The sequence below is a fragment of the Pseudorca crassidens genome, chromosome 12 (genome assembly GCF_039906515.1).
Source record: "Pseudorca crassidens isolate mPseCra1 chromosome 12, mPseCra1.hap1, whole genome shotgun sequence".
Taxonomy (NCBI): Eukaryota; Metazoa; Chordata; class Mammalia; order Artiodactyla; family Delphinidae; genus Pseudorca; species Pseudorca crassidens.
The window spans coordinates 70120058-70139606 of NC_090307.1; the positions used below are offsets into that span (position 1 = coordinate 70120058).

Here is a 19549-nt window from a genome sequence, read left to right on the forward strand (position 1 = left end):
TCATCCAACAGTCTACACAGCAGCGGGACACTTTCATCAAAGGGGCATCAAATGCCTGCAACTAATTCTGAAGTGGTTTGCTCCCCACTCCCCAAAATGTGTGTGTATATGCACGCCTCTATCCAGAAGGAGATGAAGCAAATGTGGCAAAATGTTAACAATGGGTGATTCTAGATGAATGATCCAGCATTCATTGTCTGATTCTTGCAACTTTTCTGAAAGTCTTAAAATTTCAGAAAAAAGCTAGAAGGAAAAAGGGGACATCACATCCCTTGTCTCTCTTTCTTTCTTTTTTTTTTTTGCGGTACGCGGGCCTCTCACTGTTGTGGCCTCTCCCGTTGCGGAGCACAGGCTCCGGACGCACAGGCTCAGCAGCCATGGCTCATGGGCCCAGTCACTCCGCGGCATGTGGGATCTTCCCGGACCGGGTCACGAACCTGCGTCCCCTGCATCGGCAGGCGGACTCTCAACCACTGTGCCACCAGGGAAGCCCCCCTTGTCTCTTTATAAGTAAAAACGTAAACGTTCCATACGGCTTTGTAAGAGAGGTTTGTATCAAGTCAAGCGCCAGAGTTTTCAGAAGAGCAATTCTGAAATTAAGTGTAAATGTTCTTACAACTAGATGTTTTCTGGCCCATTATATATTTCTGATCAACTTCCGAAATCACCTATGTTCAGCTCGGTCCCCTGGAGAGAGTGTCTGTGTATGTGGCCACCTGCTTCCGGGGGGCGGGGGGGAAGAGCAGTTTGAAGGTCTCAGGACGTCTCCTGGAGACCTAGGCAGCTCGGCCCTTCCCCTGTGGGAAAAGCCCTTCCCCTTCCATCTGCAGGCCTGTCTACCTCATCCCCACCAGGACTGGCCCCGCCTCTGCCGTTACCTCTCCATCGATGTACTTCTCCAGGCAGATGGCACAGTCGGACGTGGAGCTGCTGCTGAGCGTGTCCAGGGCCCCGCAGCTCCCCTCCCGGCGCCCCTTGCTCTTGGAGTTGAACTTCCTGGTTTCCATCTTCTCCAGGGCCTGCACGGCCAGTCTGTTCATGGAATTCTGCACAGCAGAACGTGGTCCATGTTAGGGTCTGGGACATGTTAACAGCACTAGTCACCCCTGGGGCCATGGTCGGCCAAACACTAGTCTCCATCAGGCCAGGACAGACTTCTGAGAAATCACTAAAGATTCAGAGGCCACGGCACAAGAGCACAGATCTTCTAGACTCCCAAGTGTCCACCACATCGGTCTAAGCAGCAGTACCAGCAGAGGTCTACTCTAATTATTTGGCCAACTCTGCTCTGTGCTAAGGGTTCCTTCCTTCATTGGAGAACGTTCTGAGGGCAAATGAGACCATGCATTGGGGTGCCCAGCACTTAGCAAACCAGACACGCTCGACAAACATCAGCTGCTGCTCCGTCGCTGATGGCCACCCATCCTCCAGAGAAGTCAGCGCCCAGTCCACCGTCTCTCGCTGTGGACATCACACTGCTACACCTCTGAGAGTCTAGATTCCCGAGTATCCTCCCATTGCCCTCTACCCCCAATCCTTCCTTCCTACAAGCACATCGCCTGGAGAGCTTGGTAGATGCAGAGTCGGATGAAGCAGGTCTGAGGTGGGGCCTGAGATTCTGAGTTTCTGCCAAGCTCCCAGGTGATGCTGATGCTGCTGGTCCCCAGATCATATTTGAGGAGCAGGGCTCTAGGGGTCCAGGTTGACATTTAAACATTTCTTTGGAAAAACCCCCGGCTGGAAACGGCCCCAGGGCTTGGCCTTTGTAGGACTGGCCCTTTCAGAACAGAGACGACACAGTGCTATAAGCTTTGCTCTGCTTTTTCTCCATCTTTGCTGGTTCTAGGCCGCTGGGGACAGGCTGCAGGGCTCAGGACCAGGTCTGCGCCGGCAAAGGGGCCGCAGGGATGAACGCTCACAGGCTGCTCTGCGTTACCTGACTGCGTCGCTGCTTCAGCTTGATTTTGACAAGGAGGATGAGGCAGACCAAGGAGACCACGACAAAGAAGGCCAGGAAGATCCCCATATCAAAGTATTCCGTGGGTTGCTGGAACAGAACACGGACACAGTGAGTCACAGGGGATTGGCACACGGGCTGGGCCAGCCCTGGTCGGGAGAAGGATGGGGCCACCGGGCTGCATTTCCCCTCCTTTGCAGGGCACATGTAGGGTTCTGCTAAGACACACACAGTGTGCTATCCAGGCCCAGGTAGTGCCCCACAGCGTGGCCCGGGGAGGCCGCAGCGGTCTCAGCCAGGCCTCCTAACAGCCAGGAGAACTCTGTTCACAGAGCCTCGCTCCCTGCAGAATAGCGCAAAGTTCGCCGTAACCGGTAGGAGAGGCCCTTCCAAATAAACACAAATATCACATTTATGGGACAAAAGAGTGAGTGTCATGTTTTGAGGGAACCGTGATTACTAACCATATAATTAATGGTTTACAACAACTCAGAAAATTGTATGCTGCTTCCACAAATATCAGCTTCCACTACAATGAGTCATATTTACCAAAGGGCCCTTTTTTCCTTTAAAAAGCAGCCAGCAAGTCAGTTCTTTTGCAAACTCCCTCTAGTTTTAGTTCTTACCTTTTCCTCATGGCACACTGCCTCCTAAAACCTTAAAGTTACCTCATCTGGGACGTGTTTAGCCAACAGGAATGGAGTTTTGCTAATTGAATGCTACGGGTATCCGGATATTTTGTGCAAAAGACCCATCCTCTATGTGAATATTCCAATATTCGTGAGGAGGAAATAAACCATCTGTGGGGCACCTGTCCTAGGTTCCTAGAATCTTCAGTCTGAGGTTGGGCAAAAGATGCCAGCAGTGTCCCTTTAATACACCTAAGAGAAGCCTAAAAAATGAAGCTATTCATTAACCACCTGGAAGTCGTGAGCCCCAATCCCTGTTGAAAGCTTACTTTTCCAGAATCAAATACAAGTTAGGGGGTTTCAGTAATGCATTTGCCCCATAGGAAGAAGGAAGCACAGGCTTTATCCTCTAGTCTAGGCCAGACGGAAGGAGGGAGATACAGGAAGCTGAGTGCAGGGTGTCCTTCCCTTCAATGCTCCTCAGTTAGCCTTTCACAGGGAGATGGGACAGAAGAGAAAAAAGGATAGGAGTTTACCCGGAGGGGATGCCAGGTGGAAGAGACATTTGGTCACAAATCACCTATCTCTGGAAGGACTTTTCAAATCCCCTCTAGAGGAGCTGGGTGAAATTTCTCCCTGGCCTCCAGCCTTAAGTCTGATCTAAACCTGCAGGAACCTGGGGCGCATCAGCATTGTAGACGGAAAGAAGGTAGGAGCAAAAGGCCAAAGCCCAAAGGGGATTAAGGCACAGGCGGCAGCAGGGAAGGTGGCGGCGTGGCCAGCGGAGGCTCACTCGAGGAGGGCGGTGCTGGATCCTTGCTCGAGCCACTTTCTGCTTGTTGACAATGTTCATCAGCTTGATGGCGTCTGCGCCCTTCACGTACACCACTGGCCTCTTGAGTGGGTCTTCTGACCCCTGGTTTAGCTAAGGAAGGAGAGGAGGTCCTGGTTAGAAGACGTAATTACTTCAAGAAGCAGGAGAGAGAAAGAAAGGCTGGAGGAAAAGAACATGAGATACCCTTTTGGAAATCCTCAAACTCCTCAAGCATCGTAGGCTTGGAGCTCCCAGAAGGACGAGGCTGAGGATGATGCCCCTTTTAGGATGGAGCGGGACCCCAGAAGGGCCTTTGAAAATGCCTCACCAACCCTCAGCTTCTTGGCTCTTACCCCTCTTGATACACTTGCCTTGGAGTATGATGTGCAAACACGGATAACTAACAAGGGCAGACAAGTGCAAGGGCCCTGAGGATGAGGGTGACACAACCGTGAGAAGCCAGGCTAAGTAAAGGAGGTGCTTCTCTCAGGGACACTGCAGCATTGGCCTGGCCCGAGGAGCTTACCTGGTCGATAGCTTCTGGGTTTTCAGACACATCGAAGATGACTGCGGTGGCTCCCCGCTGCACGGCTCGCTTGGCCTGGCAGAGTGAAAAAGAGCAGGTTGGCACCCTGGTCCTTACCTTTCTGAAGCTGGCCTTGGAAATCAGACCTGTATTCGAATGCAGAATCTGACAGTCACCAACTAATGTGACTGGGTGAGTTACTAACTTTCCTAAGCCTCAACTTGCCCATCTGTTTAAAAAAAGGGGGGGTGGGGAGTGGGCAACAGCACCTTGTACAGTTATCCTGGGAACCAAATGAGTTAGAAATGGTGAAAATAAACAGCTGGGTACTCGATTAACCTTTGTCTCCCTATCCAGCCTAAACCTTAAAATCAAACTACAAACCAATAACCTGCCCAGTCAGCATAAAGGTATTGGTTTCAGTATTTTCTGCTATGAACACAGGGCCACTGGCAACTAAAGCAAATGCCTTTGGTCCTTCTCTTGCGGTCCTGCTTCCTCCCCACATCATCCAGCACCGCAGTTAGAGGAACATACTGAATATTTCCGAAGGAATCTCAAAACGGTCAATTTTAATAAGTGACATAAACTAAAGACCTTTGGACATGCTGTCGGGGGAAAAGCTATGAGAAATAATTGTAAATGGGGATTTGGAGCAGTTGGCTGCCAAACCTGGCTGCACATCAAAAACCACTTGGGAAGTCTGTAAAGCAGATTTCCTGGCTCAAACCACAGAGACTGATTCAGCAGGGCTGGAGTAAGGCCCAGGAAACTGAGTTCTGAAGCTTTTCCGAGGGATTCTGATGATTCAGCCACTTGGGGAACTACTGATCAAAGATGAGATTAGAACGTTTTAGGGAAAAATGAGAAGGGGTGGGATTCTCTTTTGGAGGAAAGGATTCCTTTCCACCCCAGTGAACCTTCTAATTTCATGTCCAGCTAAGGGAACAACGGGTAGAAGCTGAGGAAGAACAAGATGTAAGACATAATCCTTGCTTATAGGAACCTGAATCTCGTTAGGGAAGCGAGACACCTCTAACGGGTGGGGGGAGAGCTCAAAACAAAAACCAAAGCCCCTATAAGATGGGCAAATGATGGCTAGTACTCAGAGGTCAAGAAAGTCTCTGTGAGCCAGAGTGCTTGAGAAAGAATAAAATCTGAATTCCTTCCCCACAGGAAAGCAACACTGAGCCTTAGACCAGAATGTGGCTAGAGCAATAGCTCCATCAGCCACCAGAGGGCGGCCTTACCTCACACCTTCTACAACAAGACAGCTCCCTGTACTTGGTACTAAATAAGCAGGACGGTGGATTGTCAGGGATGCAGCAAAGTCCTCCGCAACTGAACAAGCTCAGACACCTGAGTGCTGTGCTGCAGAAGCTGTCCTTGTTCTGCTGGGGACCCTTTCCTGTTGAACTGAGATTCGATGTATTTAGTCTGCTCTGCCGCTTGCCTGTCCCACCCCGTTTCCCCACCAGCACGCTGCATCAGGAGGGGCCCCTGGGCGCTGTCTCCAGCTCTGCCAGACAAGCTGCCAGTGGTGGGCGAGTCAGAGTCTCTTTCAGCCCCAGCCTCAGTTTCCCCATCTGTAAAAGGAGGAGGGAGCCTCTGTCATGAGGACTAGGGTCCCTTCCAGTTCGCAGTCTTGGCCACTCAAGGAGGCAAGGGACTGTCCAGAGTGACGCAGAAAGAGCTGCAACAGCTGTCACTTGCCTCCAGCAAGAGAGGACATGATGGCCCAGTGAGAAGGTTCGGGGCCAGGTGGTGTCACTTTCCTCCATGAAGCTCTTTAGGGGCACAGACCCCTTTGCCTGAGGTCAACAAGCCCTCGGGGTCTCCAGAGTTAACTAACAGCAAGTGGGTGCCAGTCTCAGGGGGTAGCCCAGCCGTGTTCACAAATTCAGGGACGCAGAAGGCCCTGAGGGACAGCACCACAAACGAGGAAATAGACAGGACTTCTCGTTCCTTTATTTGGCTTTTGTTCCCTGCTTGAGCACATCAAACAGCACCTGAGGGGACTGTGCGTGCAGCTCCCTCTTGCTTGGGAGCTTCAGTGGGGTGCATCTGGAGAGCCTGGAGGCCAAGAGGCTGCAGGCCCCAGGGCAGTGCAAGCCTCGGCTGCCGCCTGCTCCCGCCTCCAGCCCCCCTGGCTTCACGAGGAGGCAGAAGTCACGGGGATCTGGAGGCCAGGTATGACCCCCGTGGGCCAGGCATGTTTTAAAAGACATTTTAAACAAAATCTAGGAGGGAGGACTCATCTCCAGGTTTCTCGAGTGAAAAGAGCAGGTCAAGAATAAGGTGCTTAATCCTGTTTATAGCTCAACTTTAGACACAACCAGGTTAATGCACAGGGTCCAAAGTACTAATATTTTGAGAAAATGATAATTCTCACAGTCGGCTTACTTTAAAAGTTATGTTTAATGTAAGCTGCTGTTAAATTAAGGTTGTATTTCCTGCACTCAGGACTGGACAGGAAGCAAGTCAGGATTACGTCAGGAACTCGCCTGTCAGGAGCAAGGCTTGGGATTGAAAATAGGCCATGAATAATCCACACTTAAGAAAATGACACGTTGATCATACTATTCCTAAAACAAACGAAAACACAGACCACTACTTGGTCATACTTTCCCCCTTGCCCCACATTTTCAGTTTAAAAATTGATGAGGCATCCTTAAACATGTCTTCATATGTTAGATCTTTCACTGTTTTCTCTAGTCAAGCTTGGGCTGGAATATTATTTCAAAACACTAACTTTATAAAGGCACACACCCAATGTCCAAATCTCTCAGAATAAGGCTGTTTCAACAAAAGGCTGAGAAAGATACAGCCTGGTGCCTGTTGCTAGATGAAGGTCACTGGTCACTGGGCTTCAGTTGGACAGGGCAGTTACCCTTGACCTGTGCACAGACTGGATTGGGAAGAAGAGCATGAGAAGGGTGTGAGCAGCAGAAAGCAGGTGGGATGTCCTGGCAAGGCCTCCCAGAAGCAACTGAAGGCCTTGCCTACTGACCTCTGCTCGCCCTTCCCCTCACCCCACTCACACAGGTGTTCCCCACCCTTCATCACTGCTGCTGCTTCCATCAGGCCAGGACAGGTTGGCACCAGCCAGCAGGTGACCACAAGCCCCGCAGCAGAATGAGGAGTAAAAGGTTGTCATGGTCTCTCATTTACCTTTCCAGGGCTGTGAGACCCGAGGCTAGACAGTTGCCACAGCCACTGAGACACGTAGCAAAAGCACAAACATCTGCAGACTTACCTATTGCAAAGTACAAAAGGTCAAGCTCTAGAAGACAGGATCTTACGTGGCTGGCACTTATCACAATGCGAGACTCCTATGGTTATTCGATAAACGGTCATTCTAATTGAAAGCAAACCTGCCCAGACCGTACTCTTGGGTTACTGCTCCCTGAACGTGGATGTGGTTTTCTCCTAAGAAAGTGCTTCTATCAATATGTTTGAGTCTTGGGACTTCCCTGGCGGTCGAGTGGTTAAGACTCCACACTCTCAATGCAGGGGGCTCGTGAATTTCTGGACGCGTGGGGGGCATTCTGATAAGAATAGTCCCATTACCACCTTGTGGGTGAGAAAACCTACAGCCTAGAGTCTGCTTGGGTTTCAATTAAATTCAGGAATTCCAATCAGGAATGGACCTGGCACTCTCCCTGGTGTGTGCAGTAACACCCAGACTTGGTTCGGGGCTTGGTCCCACCCCATAGCTACTCCACAGAGCCCCTGGGAACAGACTCCATTTCCCCGTTTATCCGTTTCTTCGTCAAGCACTGGATGTGGCGTCCCAGTGCCTAATCTTTATTGTAGGAAAACTTTCGATAGCACACAACCTTAATCGGAAATAACCCAAAAGATGGCCCCAAATCTCCTTTGTCCCAAACGCCTGACCAGAGGATAACCCAGGAAGCTGGACTGTTAGCACTGATATGAAGGCTTGTGTCTTCAACCTCTCACAGGAAGTTCTGACATATGGGGGCTTCAAGCAGACTTTTTTTTTTTTTTTTGCCTCTATTGAATATAATTTCCCATTCTGGCCTTTTTGTACTTATAAGCTTCCAACAAGTCATTTAAATTTTTTTGTTAATATGTTTAAGGCTGTGATATATCTCTTCATATACGCTACTCATATCTTTTTGATATTTGGGCTATTCCAGTTTTTTCTTTATTCTTGTAATTAATGCCATGTTGAATGAATCTTGGCTTACATTTCCAATTTTCTTAGGATGGAGGCCCAGGGCCAAAGAATATGAAGATTATTAAGAATCTTAATACAATCCACATAGGATTTTAAGGCCCCTCCTTATAAACCCACTCAACTCTTAATTTATCTGCAGTAATGACAAGATAAGATGACACAGACAGTAAAAGGCAAATCTGTCAACAGATTTAACTTCTGGATAAAGTGGCCCATTGCTGAGCTGGCTAGGAGGAGGCAGGCAGTCTCAGAGTAACGCTCTGCGTGATGCTTCAGGTGCACAAAGATCTCCAAAGTGAACTATAATGAGTTGATCTTACCTAGCCTACTGATTCTTCAAGGTCAAGTTCATGTGCAAAGCCTGTCACATAAGACCGGTAAGTGCTTCTCTTTAGTGAAAAGCAGCTCTTATCCCTCTCTGAGTTCTAATACCAGTCAAGATTCTCCTCTGCCACTTACCACTTTCTGGGATGCATTTTTCCCCACAAGTGTGACCATCTTTAGTATTTTTGCTATTAATAAAAGTAATATGAGCCTGACATGAAAATTTTAAAACAATTGAGAAACTGAAAGCAAAAGATAATCTACCTATTACCTCCCTATATCCCAGCTTTATAATAGTGTGGTTTATATCTTTCCATTTTTTTCAAACTCATATATTAGCAGCAATAAAATGCTTATGTTTATATACACTCACATACCAAAATATACTTAAAAATAAATTGGATGTATATAATGTTCTCAACTCTGCTGTTTTCCCCCTTAACTCAACAATATTATATGCAGTGATGCAGAAAAATGTCCATTCTTCTTACCGGCTACATATATTCTTCCCTTATATGGAGCTTAAGACTGTCCCTCTGACAGGCATTCAGGGGATTTCTTCATTTTCTCTATTATGAACAGTGCTGTATTTATCTTCTTGTACTAGCATTCTGGTGGAATCTATATCCTTTAAATTGCTACAAGTGGCCCTGCGGAGTCGGATGGCACTAACATCTCACATGTAAATGTCTTGACTGGGTACCAGGCTAAGCTGCCCCGGGATCTATGGAGCCAGGAGGTACATCTCTGACCAGTGTCTGTGCCCTGTAAAGCCTAACAGAGCAGACTGCCCTGGGCGCGGCCCATACTCCACAAATTAACATAGTAGGCGGCAGTAGAGTTTAATTCTATTTGAGGTGCCATTTATTACTTTATTTGTTCACGTAGTAATTAACCAATTACTACGTGCGCCAGGCCTGGAGGATACACACAGTGAGCAGAATGGTGGCCGCGCGTCCTCACGGAGTGTCCATTCTGTCAGCAGTGCTGGCACGGGGCTCTCTGAAGAGGCTGGGGGAGTCATCAGGAAAGGTCCGAGCGTTTGGTTCTGAGGGCCAATGAGTAAGAAACTACCAACCAGGAGTCACTTATCCCACATCCCTGTAGTAGGTGTCAGGGGAGGAGAGACTGTCCCGGTCAGTGTCCTTTGAGAAATGCTGCCTGTGATAAGGCTCTTAGCTACCCGGCATCCCCAGGTTTTTTGACACAGGACCCTTTTTGCAGCAACTCCTGTCCATACCCTACCCTCCCTTCTATGGGAGAAATTTTGGGACCCAAGGCTCCGTGCACAGGCCACGCTCACGTGACAGGAATCTCACCCCCTAACCACTCCCTGGCTTTAACTCACGTAAGAGGGTGAGGGATGGGCCACAGATCGACGTTTTGATCTGGAAAATGATACTAAGGAATACACACACTGCAGTTTAAATGAGATGGTTCCTGGTATATTCAATTACAGTTGACCCTTGAACGACGTAGGGGTTAGGGTGCTAACCCTCTGCGCAGTTGAAGGAAAATCCACGTGTAACTCAGTCACCCTCCGCAATCTCGGTTCCTCTGTCTCCAAGGTCCTCCATACCCACAGTCCTGCATCCACAGATTCAACCAACTGGGATGTGTAGCACTGTAATATTTACTACCGAAAAAAACCCATGTATAAGTGGGCTGCATGGTTCAAACCTGTGTTGTTCAAGGGTCAACTGTATACAGTTCAATTTGACAACTACCTAAGAGGGCCAACTGTGTGCCAGGAGCCCCAAGAAAGATACAAGCCAGGACCTCCTAGAAGTGTCTGTCTCCACACACTTGCTGGTGTCCTGGGGGAAGAGATCTTGCTTAGCAAGGAGCAGGGTGAGGGCACTGAGGTCTCTTCCTTTCTTACCCAAGAGAGTGTTCTCTTGCAGCTCTCCTCTGGCATACTGATACAGCAGTATGACCCAAGGTGGCAGAAACCATGATCATGGAGAATCCAAAATGGCACCAGAGTCTCAGGGCTTAGTTCCCACAACCTGGCATCAGCTTTCTGCTTCAGCAAGGTCCCCAAGCTCCTGCCGCTGCTCCCGGGGCAGAGCTCACTGTTCTTGCTCAGGCTGATACAGGTGCATGGGCCTACCCTCCATGCAGTCCTCACATTCCTACAACCAGGGCTCCCTCCTTAGGGAGGTGCCCCGCTAGCGCCCCCAGGGGGCCAAGCTAAACTACAACCCTTTGCCCTCACCCCTACACTCAACTGCTTACTAAGTTTTGCTGATTCCATCTTCCAAATCCATCCACTGTTTTTCCATCTCCACTGCTGCCACCCTGTACAGGACACCAGACTTCCCACGTAAGTCACAACAACACTCCCCCCCTGGGGGTTCCTTAGTCCACCCCACCTGCCCCTGGTAGGGTCTCCACGCAGCATAAGAGGGACTTTTCTAGTTAATAAACCACCGATCTGACCTGCCCCACTCTCCCCGAACGACTCTGTGTCTGCTCTTAGAATAAGATGTGACTTCCCTGGCTTTTAGCAAACTCAACACTCCAGCCCCAGAGCTTGACTAGGAGGAGCCTCTATAGGTGAGCCTGCCCACCTGCTGGGGAAACACACCACATCGCCCCACAGCCCGCCTTGCCTCCTCTAACTCTCCCTGCCTTGGGTGTCACTCCCTCTGCACTGCCTGGCCTGCAGCCTGCCTCTGAGCCCCACGGGTGCAGCTCTTGTGACATCACACTGTAACTGTTTACTTAAAGTGCCTCCCTCACTAGAGGGCAGCCAAGGCCTCAGACTTCTTTCCTGCTCAATGCCCAGAATCCCACAGAGAGCCTGGCACAGGGTAAATGGCCAAGAAATGTCTGTTGCTTAACCTAAAAAGGATGAGATTTTGCCCTTGGGGTTAGCATCAAACACCCTGGGCCCTGCTACTCCAAACACAGGCTGTAGCTCGCTCCAGGCCGCCTGATCTCCTGTTTCCTTTGACTCTTGAATTGTGGAAGGTCCAGTTCTCTACCATATCTTCTTAGAACTCAAGATTCTCCGCAGTGCAGATGTTCGGGATTTGGTTTCTTATTAACCGCATGCACGTCTTCTGCCGTAGTGCTTGCTGATGGGTCTTTGATTGGTGGTTGGTTCTAATGTAGGAATTATTCTCCCTGGGCAACCTCGACCCCAGTCACTGAAAGTGGCTCTGCCTCGTGGTGGATCCTTATGGGGCCCCAGGCCTCTTGTGAACACATCTCCGATGTCAGAGCTCTCAGAAAAGGAGCCTGTGCACTTGCAGAGTCTGGCCTTTCTACTCAAGGGAGGAATGCAAGCCTCCCTGAGAACTCTCACCAAAGGAAAGCAGACCAAACGATCAGCTTCGGGCATATCCACGGGGACAAACGGCAGGAGATGTGGATTTTCAGTTTTCTCCCGATATCACTTAGGGGAACTTTGCTTTTCTTCAGCCTAAAAGACTGATGGAAAAAGATGGCCTGCACCACACAGGGAAGAGAGTGTGTGGACAGTGGCCTGCCCTCCCCACCTGCTGTGAAGATCCTGGGAACTGGCCGCAGATTCCAAACTCTAAACTCAGTGGTGGCCTCAGGTGGACCAATGAGAGACTAAAAGCACAGGCTTGCGAGGCTTGTCCACCTGAGGCCTGAGCTTCAAGCAAATCACTGCCAGGAACCCAGGGCCGGTAACAAGCCCTGCTTAGGCTGCCACTGCCACAGGGCCTGCTTCTGTGGCCAGGGAGGGGCAAGGGCCTGTCAACACGACAGAGACCCACCAGCCAGACCCAGAGACACCTCGCCTGATGGCCACCAGTCTCTCTTGGCTGCTCCCGCCCCAGTGCAAACAAGCCAGCGCTCACCACGTCCCTTTATGCCCCTCCCTCTGGAGGCCACTAAGTGGATTTTAAAGCTGCCCTCCTCACTTTTTCCTTTCCTCCTCCCCCGTGTTCTTCACTGAGTAGTGACCACCCAGGCACCGGGCTCTTGAGCATTCTGGTCAGCTGCTGTGCCCTGAAGCATGAGTCACTGCACGACAGGGGACACACTTGCCAGGCAAGGGGGCTTGCAAGGCCCGTCTCACCAAGAGCCCTGTTTTCCTGCAGAAACCTTTCATTCCATAGGAAATGAGGTCACACACCAGCGCACATGGGTAACTGGTGAGAAAATCCTGGTGCCAAGAAGGGGGCGGGGCATCAGAAGAAGTGGCCAGAAAAAAACGACCCTAACACCTTAACGTGCACAAACCTCAGGGGAATCACCTGCAGCTCTGAGGGAATCTGTAGGGGGTAGGAAGGAGGGGGGGCACATAGCTTAAAAAATAACCTGGTTTCTTTTACAGTATGTACAACAAACACGATCTTTGCAAACCAAACGTGCAGGGCATTTGGCTAGTTGACTGTCACGGCTTGGAGCCCCTAACCCACTGCCTAAGGCAGACCAACACAAAACAGCCCCCAACGGAGTGGAGGTCGGGATGCCAGGCAGCCAGGCGGGCTCACTTTCCGCGGCGGGAGGAGGCGAGTGGGGGGTGCGGGTGGGGGGTGCAGGTGGGTGGCGCAGCCCGGCCCGCTCCACCGGCTCCTGGCTCCGGGGCTTGGCTGCAGCCGGGCCTGACCTTCCAGGTTTCCCTGGCCGGAGATCAAAGCGCCAGAGCCACAAACACGGCTCAGAACTCCGAGGCCCCGCGGCCACCCCCGTCCCCGGTCCCTCCCCATCGGCTTCCCCACACCCCCAGCCCCTCCCCCCACCCGGTGGGGCCGCTTTCGGGGGGGGGGGCGGGGGCGGGCTCCCATCCGGCCTCCTCTGACCCTAGCTCGCCGGCCGGGCCCCTCCCACCCGGAGAAGGTACTCTTCGCCATAATTGAAGTCATTAAGCCTCCAAAGTCTCCTGTCGGCTGCTGGTTCTGAGCTCCGGAACGAAGGTGATGCATTTTAAGTCCTAGGGAAGATTATGCTCATCTATTTAGGAGACATGTAGCAGCGAGAACTCCGCGGTTAAGTTAGTGGTTAAGGCTGCCTAAGTTTAGCGTTATTTATTCTCAAAATATGTAGCAGCCCCACTTAATTTCTCCTAATTAAAGGAACCGGCAGAAGAGGCTGGAGGCCGCGGCCGTGTCACGGCGCCATTACCAGGTTGGTGCCCTTCACAGTCAGAAAATACTGGGTCTCAAACGGAAATGCGTTTCCCTAGATCTTAATCTTAAACATAGACATTTAGGCCAGTTCCAAGAAACACAATGATCCTCTTTGTTTTAACACCTGACAAGGAGCACCAAAACCCAGGAAGCTGTCCACACCCTCCGCTCCGTCGCCACTGCCGGGTCAGGGGGTGTTATGGAAAAACGTCAGCAGCTGGCTTGTTTAGTGAGATGTCTATGGCTGCAAGAGAAACTTCTGGAAGAACCTGTTAGCTGCTAGCTATCCCGGGTTGAGTTTCCAGAAGTCCCACTTCGGGCCAAATCTTACAAAGTCAGCAACTAGAAACTTCAGAAAGGACCACCCCCTTCTTTGCATATGGCAGCGAACACTTGTTTATAAACAAGTGTTAATTAGGTGGCGGAATGGGGCTTAACAAGGAACAACAGTGCCTGCAAAGTCTGAAGACCCTACAGTCTCCCTTCCACCAGGAGAGTGGAGACGGGGCTCTTGTTGAGGCTGAGCTGGGTGGACTTGCTTCTCAACCTTGGCCCCCTGGGGAGGCAACTGGGCCCCGCCGGCCCCTCGAGATGCCTATTTCATCTATGGGGAATGGAGCCCCACAGAAGTATTTTTCTCAAAGTTCCCCAGTTAGTTTTAAAATTCAGGTAGGGCTGAGTACCACTGAGCCCCAAACTGCACGAAGCCTCTGGGATGCCTGTCAGATGCACATTCCGGACCCTCTCCTGGTTCAGCTGGACTCGTGGAGGTCCAGAAGCTGCCTACCCAGCACCCCAGGCAAACCTTGTGATGAGGCAAAGGAACATGGTAGAGAATTCCTGAATCAGGTGGCAAACTGAAAAAACAAAACAAAACAAAAACCCAAGATATTTTGATTATATGACTTTCTTATTTTTATTAAGAGGAAAGGAATCTGGATGAAAGAATTTCTGCATGCCCGAAGCAGGCTGGCTCCTAACATTTCTGGGGCTTGGGACAAAGCTAAAAAACCATTAAATAAAATCAATGCTACCCTCTATCTTAACATATACACCTTCATAAAGACCTGAAAGTTCAGGTTCCAAACGATTTCTCTAACTCCTTATTAGAATGTGTCAGTGTGGAGAAAGCTCACCCCTGGCCCACTGTGCATTTTGAGGGGGGCTTACACACGTGCGAGTGGACACTCCAGCCTTGAGGCCAAGGTCTGTCCACCCTCCTTGGGAAGACGGGTGTGCTCCTAGGATAGTCTGCGCCCAGGAGGAGGGTCTTGGAGAAGAGGTCTGCAAGGTCCTGGAAGCCAGCACAGGGTCATCTTGGGGCAATGTGGGGATCTGGGAAATGATTTAGAAGGGGACTTCCTCTTGGACTCGTCACCAATTGGCCAGAAGCTTTAGAAGCAAGGGCTCCCTTGCCTGGTCTTGGGACGTTACTGCCCCAAAGTATCAGACTCCAAGGGGGAAAAGTAAGGAAAGTACTTATTATGTACGGGGCAAGGCAATGAGCGCTTTCAAATAGCACTAAATCTGCACAGCATCTGCAGGCGAGGTGGGGCTGATTCCCATTTCACAGCTGGAGGCTCAGAAGTTACATCACACAGCCACGGAGTAGTAGAGAGCTGACAATTTGACATCAGCCTCTCTCCATAATCCCAGGCTACAGAAACACTCATGTTATCCTAGGGGCTTCCAAAAATCAAGCATGATGGAGGTATGTGCACAAGTATAAACATGAATGCTGAAACTCAGGTAGTCCATTAACAGCTTATGTAAGTATTCTATTTCCCAACCCCACAAGGAAATTCCAGATATCTCTTATCCTAACCCATCTGGACTCCCTCCATCTTTTTTGGGGGGCGTGGGGGGGCATGCCACACAGCATGTGGGATCTTTGTTCTCCGACCAGGGATCGAACCCATGCCCCCTGCATTGGAAGCACAGAGTCTTAACCACTGGACCAACAGGGAAGTCCCACGGACTCCATCTTTAAAACTCCCTTTACAAATGTCATGCAGCTCATATAGTCAACATAAGGAGGGATGGCAGGGTTGAAAGTTCTACTTTTGTACAAGGTTAGCTGCTTTGAAAGCTCATGCCTGTTTCATCAGAGGCTCTTTCATTCAGAGGAGTTATATCCATTGCTCTTTAGCCAATGCAAGTTCACAAATAGTACAACCTTCACCCTGTATACTTCTTAAGGATCTACGAAGCTTGTTTCCATATGGTCCTTGGCATACCCTATTGTATTGATTCCTTGTATCTGTGACTTGTATTAGAATTTAAGAATGATATAGTTTCATTATCTCAACTTCACACCAAAATCATTTATAACAGCAACAGAACCAAATCTCTCCCCACACCTACCTTGGGCAGTGTTACCAGCTGGGTCCCCCTCAGCCTAGCTATTCTTATCTGGCCCCCAGCCACGGTGGCCCTGAGGAAGAACACAGCCTGAAGGTGACTTGTGAATGGGCGGGCCAACCCAGGTTCTTTTTAGCACTGCCATGGGGGAAGGCAGGGGATGGAGCTGTCACCTCACACTGTTTAATTCGGGCTCATCTCCCCAGCTCTGGCTGTGAGTAGACGTGACGACCTTTCTCAGCTCCCATTTGTTCACCTGCACAGTGGGGATAATGCTAACAGGCAAGATGAGAAGATGCCTGGCACACGGTAAGCACTTCAGCTGGATCTCCATCTCGACACAGCACATACACTATGAGTGTTTCCTTGGGGCGCCCGGCCCTCCCCTTGACCATCTGCATACAGGGTTCCTCTCCTCTCCAGGAAGGAGAGCTGAGGCACCCTGTCTGAACCCTCCTGCAGGTCCAGTTCCCACACAGAGTGGCACGCACTTGGGACTCACAGTGACTGTACCTTCGGAAGGTTCTGGAAGTCGACCTTAGTGTACTGCACACCATATACACACAGGAACCTCACGGTTTAGGCACCAAAACCGGCAGAAGGTGGTCAGTGGCTGTCAGAGTGGCACATCGGAATGTTCTGGGGAGCTTTTTAACAATACAGAGACAGGGACTTCCCTGGTGGTCCAGTGGCTAGGACTCCGTGCTCCCAATGCAGGGGGCTCAGGTTCGATCCCTGCTCAGGGAACTAAGATGCCACATGCTGCAACTAAGACCCGAGGCAGCCAAATAAATAAATAAATATTAAAAACAGGGGCAGACCCCTCCCTGGAGACTGGGGGGCACTGGGCTAGAAGTGGACCCAGCCTCTGTAGGCCTGAAAGCTCCCCAGGTTGATCCTTGGGCACAGCCAAGATAGGGACCCACCAGACAAAGACCTTAAGGAGGTCAGAGGACAGGGTGGTGGGAGTGTGCTTCTCAAGCCCAGCTCACCCATCCCTTGTTCCTCCCCTCCCGGAACTGCCAGATTCCTTTCTCAGTTAGACTATTTGGTTTCTAGAAACCCACTTAGGCTACTGTAACTCAGACTTAAGGAAAGCTCTCAGAAAAATGTGCTTCAAGGCAATAAGCAGTTGAGCTTCTTGGCATGTCTGGCTGTGGGAATGATACACCTCCCCCCCGCCCTGCCCCAAGCAGAAGCCTGGGGCTCTCACAGTCAAAGGTCTGGGGGTGGGCAGCCACTATCCCAGGCATCCTCCGGTCACCAGGCCCCCAGCAGGCAGGGTATCTGGAACCCAGCAGGCAGCAAATGCCACGGGGCACAGATGCTGGGGGGAGGCGCTGTGGCATAAGAGCAACTATCTACTCCTTACAGGGCAGGCTTTGGGGTTCACAGCTTAGGACCTCCCTGAGTCCAGGACCCTCCACCCCCTGACTGGACAGAGCAATAGAATGTAAGTTCCAAAAGTCTTCTGTGATAATAGCATGATGAAAATTCAGAAAGACAAGAATTTCAAGAAAGCCATTTTCAAGTTTAAGTCCCGTTTTTCTTCACAAAACACACGCTTTTTTAAAAAAATTAATTTATTTAATTAATTTATTTATCTATCTTTGGCTGCGTTGGGTCTTTGTTGCTGCGCGCGGGCTTTCTCTAGTTGCAGCGAAGCGGGGCTACTCTTCATTGCGGTGCGCGGGCTTCTCATTGCCGTGGCTTCTCTTGTTGCGGAGCACGGGCTCTAGGCACGTGGGCTTCAGTAGTTGTGGCACACAGGCTCAGTAGTTGTGGCTCGTGGGCTCTAGAGTGCAGGCTAGTAGTTGTGGTGCACGGGCTTAGTTGCTCCATGGCATGTGGGATCTTTGCGGACCAGGGCTCGAATCCGTGTCCCCTGCATTGGCAGGTGGATTCTTAACCACTGTGCCACCAGGGAAGTCCCTAAAACACATGCTTTCCTGAATGAAGTCTGCAAACACACTGAGCTGAGTTAACCAAGTCACAGAACGTGGATGCCAACTGCCCACCTAATCTCCACTTCCCTGCAATAAGTCACGACTGCTTGATGGGACTATGCGTGTGGAGGGGTGATACAGGCTGCAGCAGCTCAGATCACAGGTTAGGCTATAAAACATAATGTGAGTTAAACCCAGAAAGGCCATATTTTAGTGTCTAATTCAAAGAACAAGCCTTAGAATCCCATTTCTATAGGCCAACAAGCTGAAGGCCACATTGAAAGTACACTCTTTATTTTTTTCCGAATGCATTCCAGGCCTGGCGCTCAATAAACAGTCACAACAATGGTGGTGATGATGGAAGGGGAAGGAGAAAAGCTGAATAGGCACCAAGCAGGACTTCCTCAGGCCGAGAAAGGACCTGAGCTGGAGGAAGAAGATGCTCTCGGGCATCCCTGCCCGGTGTCAGGCAATGGTACTTCCTGCTCCTGGGTTCACAGTCCCATCCTGCCCCACCACCTGGGCTGCAAAGCAGTCGGGAATGAGAGCTCGCCTGTGCAGAGCTTGCAATCTTCTGACTTAGAGAGAGGGAGCTGGACCAACAAGGAAAACAAATGGGTCAAGAGCCCAACTGTGTGGGACCACCCTGAGGGAGGCTCCAAACAGGTCTGGAACAGATGAGCTTGGATGTGGGGGTGGTGTGTGCTATGGGCTGGCGTGGTCGGGAAGGGCTTCATGGAGACCAAGCTGCCCGGATGAAGAGGAAGGGAAGGCTGGCCAGGAGCTGGACATACAAGGCGCTGGCTGAGGCCACAGACCCTGCAAACACGTCAAGTCCCACGAAGGGAAGAGGCGGTGCTCGGTTGCATGGTGATTACACATTACAGTCCACTCCTAAGGCCATCATATAAACACTGACTACTACTTACTGACTCTTTTTCTCTCAGTAGCAGGCAGCACACCCACAGGTTAGTTTGTGACACAGTGTCCAAGCAGCCCCTATAGTTTACTGACATTTTTGGATCACTAACTGAAATTTTATTTTCTCTGACCCCTACACTAGCTCAGTCTGCTCACTGTGTGCTTACAGGGAAACGTGTAATTCTAAGTGACCGTCTTCCCCAGGAGTTAATTTAACACATATTTCTTGAATGCCTACCATGATGGTACAATCGTATGCTGAACAGGCTCAGTCCTAGAAGATTTAGTCCCTCTTAACTTGGAGCTCCAGTAATCACACTAGGGGGCCTGCGTGCACAGCAAGAAATACTTCCTTGAATGAAGGGAAGGTGGGGGTGGCAGGGGGGGAAGAAAGGTGCCTGCTGACAGGGCTCATGTGTCTCCCCTTTACATCAGACCTCAACTCATCATCCTGTGCACGGAACCCTCACTCAGCAAATACTGAAACATCTCTCTTATCCAAGAACAAATATACGGGCAATTATTGCTTCAAGAAGGCAGATTAATTTTAAAGTACAGTTTGATAGTCTTTAACTGTGCCGAAAATTGAAAAAAACAGTTAATAACTTTGAAAGTCATTATAATGAAACAGACTAAAAGGACTATGAACCACAGAAAGGTGGAGTTGGGCTGGATCACTTCCTTTGGTCAATAATAGGTCGATGACTGTGTCATTAAGAAAAGGACTTCTTGCAAAGGAACAGTTTAATCCCAGGA

General features: G+C 50.2%; 1 protein-coding gene across 1 annotated transcript in view; it reads right to left on the reverse strand.

The window, feature by feature from the left end:
* ZNRF3 (zinc and ring finger 3) overlaps window positions 1-19549 on the reverse strand; it is a 148649-nt gene that overhangs the window by 8454 nt on the left and 120646 nt on the right. The window contains exons 3-6 of the mRNA XM_067700364.1: window positions 3927-4001; window positions 3380-3511; window positions 1937-2047; window positions 879-1046 (exon numbers count right to left, since the gene is read on the reverse strand). Of these exons, the coding sequence (XP_067556465.1) occupies window positions 879-1046; window positions 1937-2047; window positions 3380-3511; window positions 3927-4001 (486 nt within the window). The remainder of the gene's footprint in view (window positions 1-878; window positions 1047-1936; window positions 2048-3379; window positions 3512-3926; window positions 4002-19549) is intronic.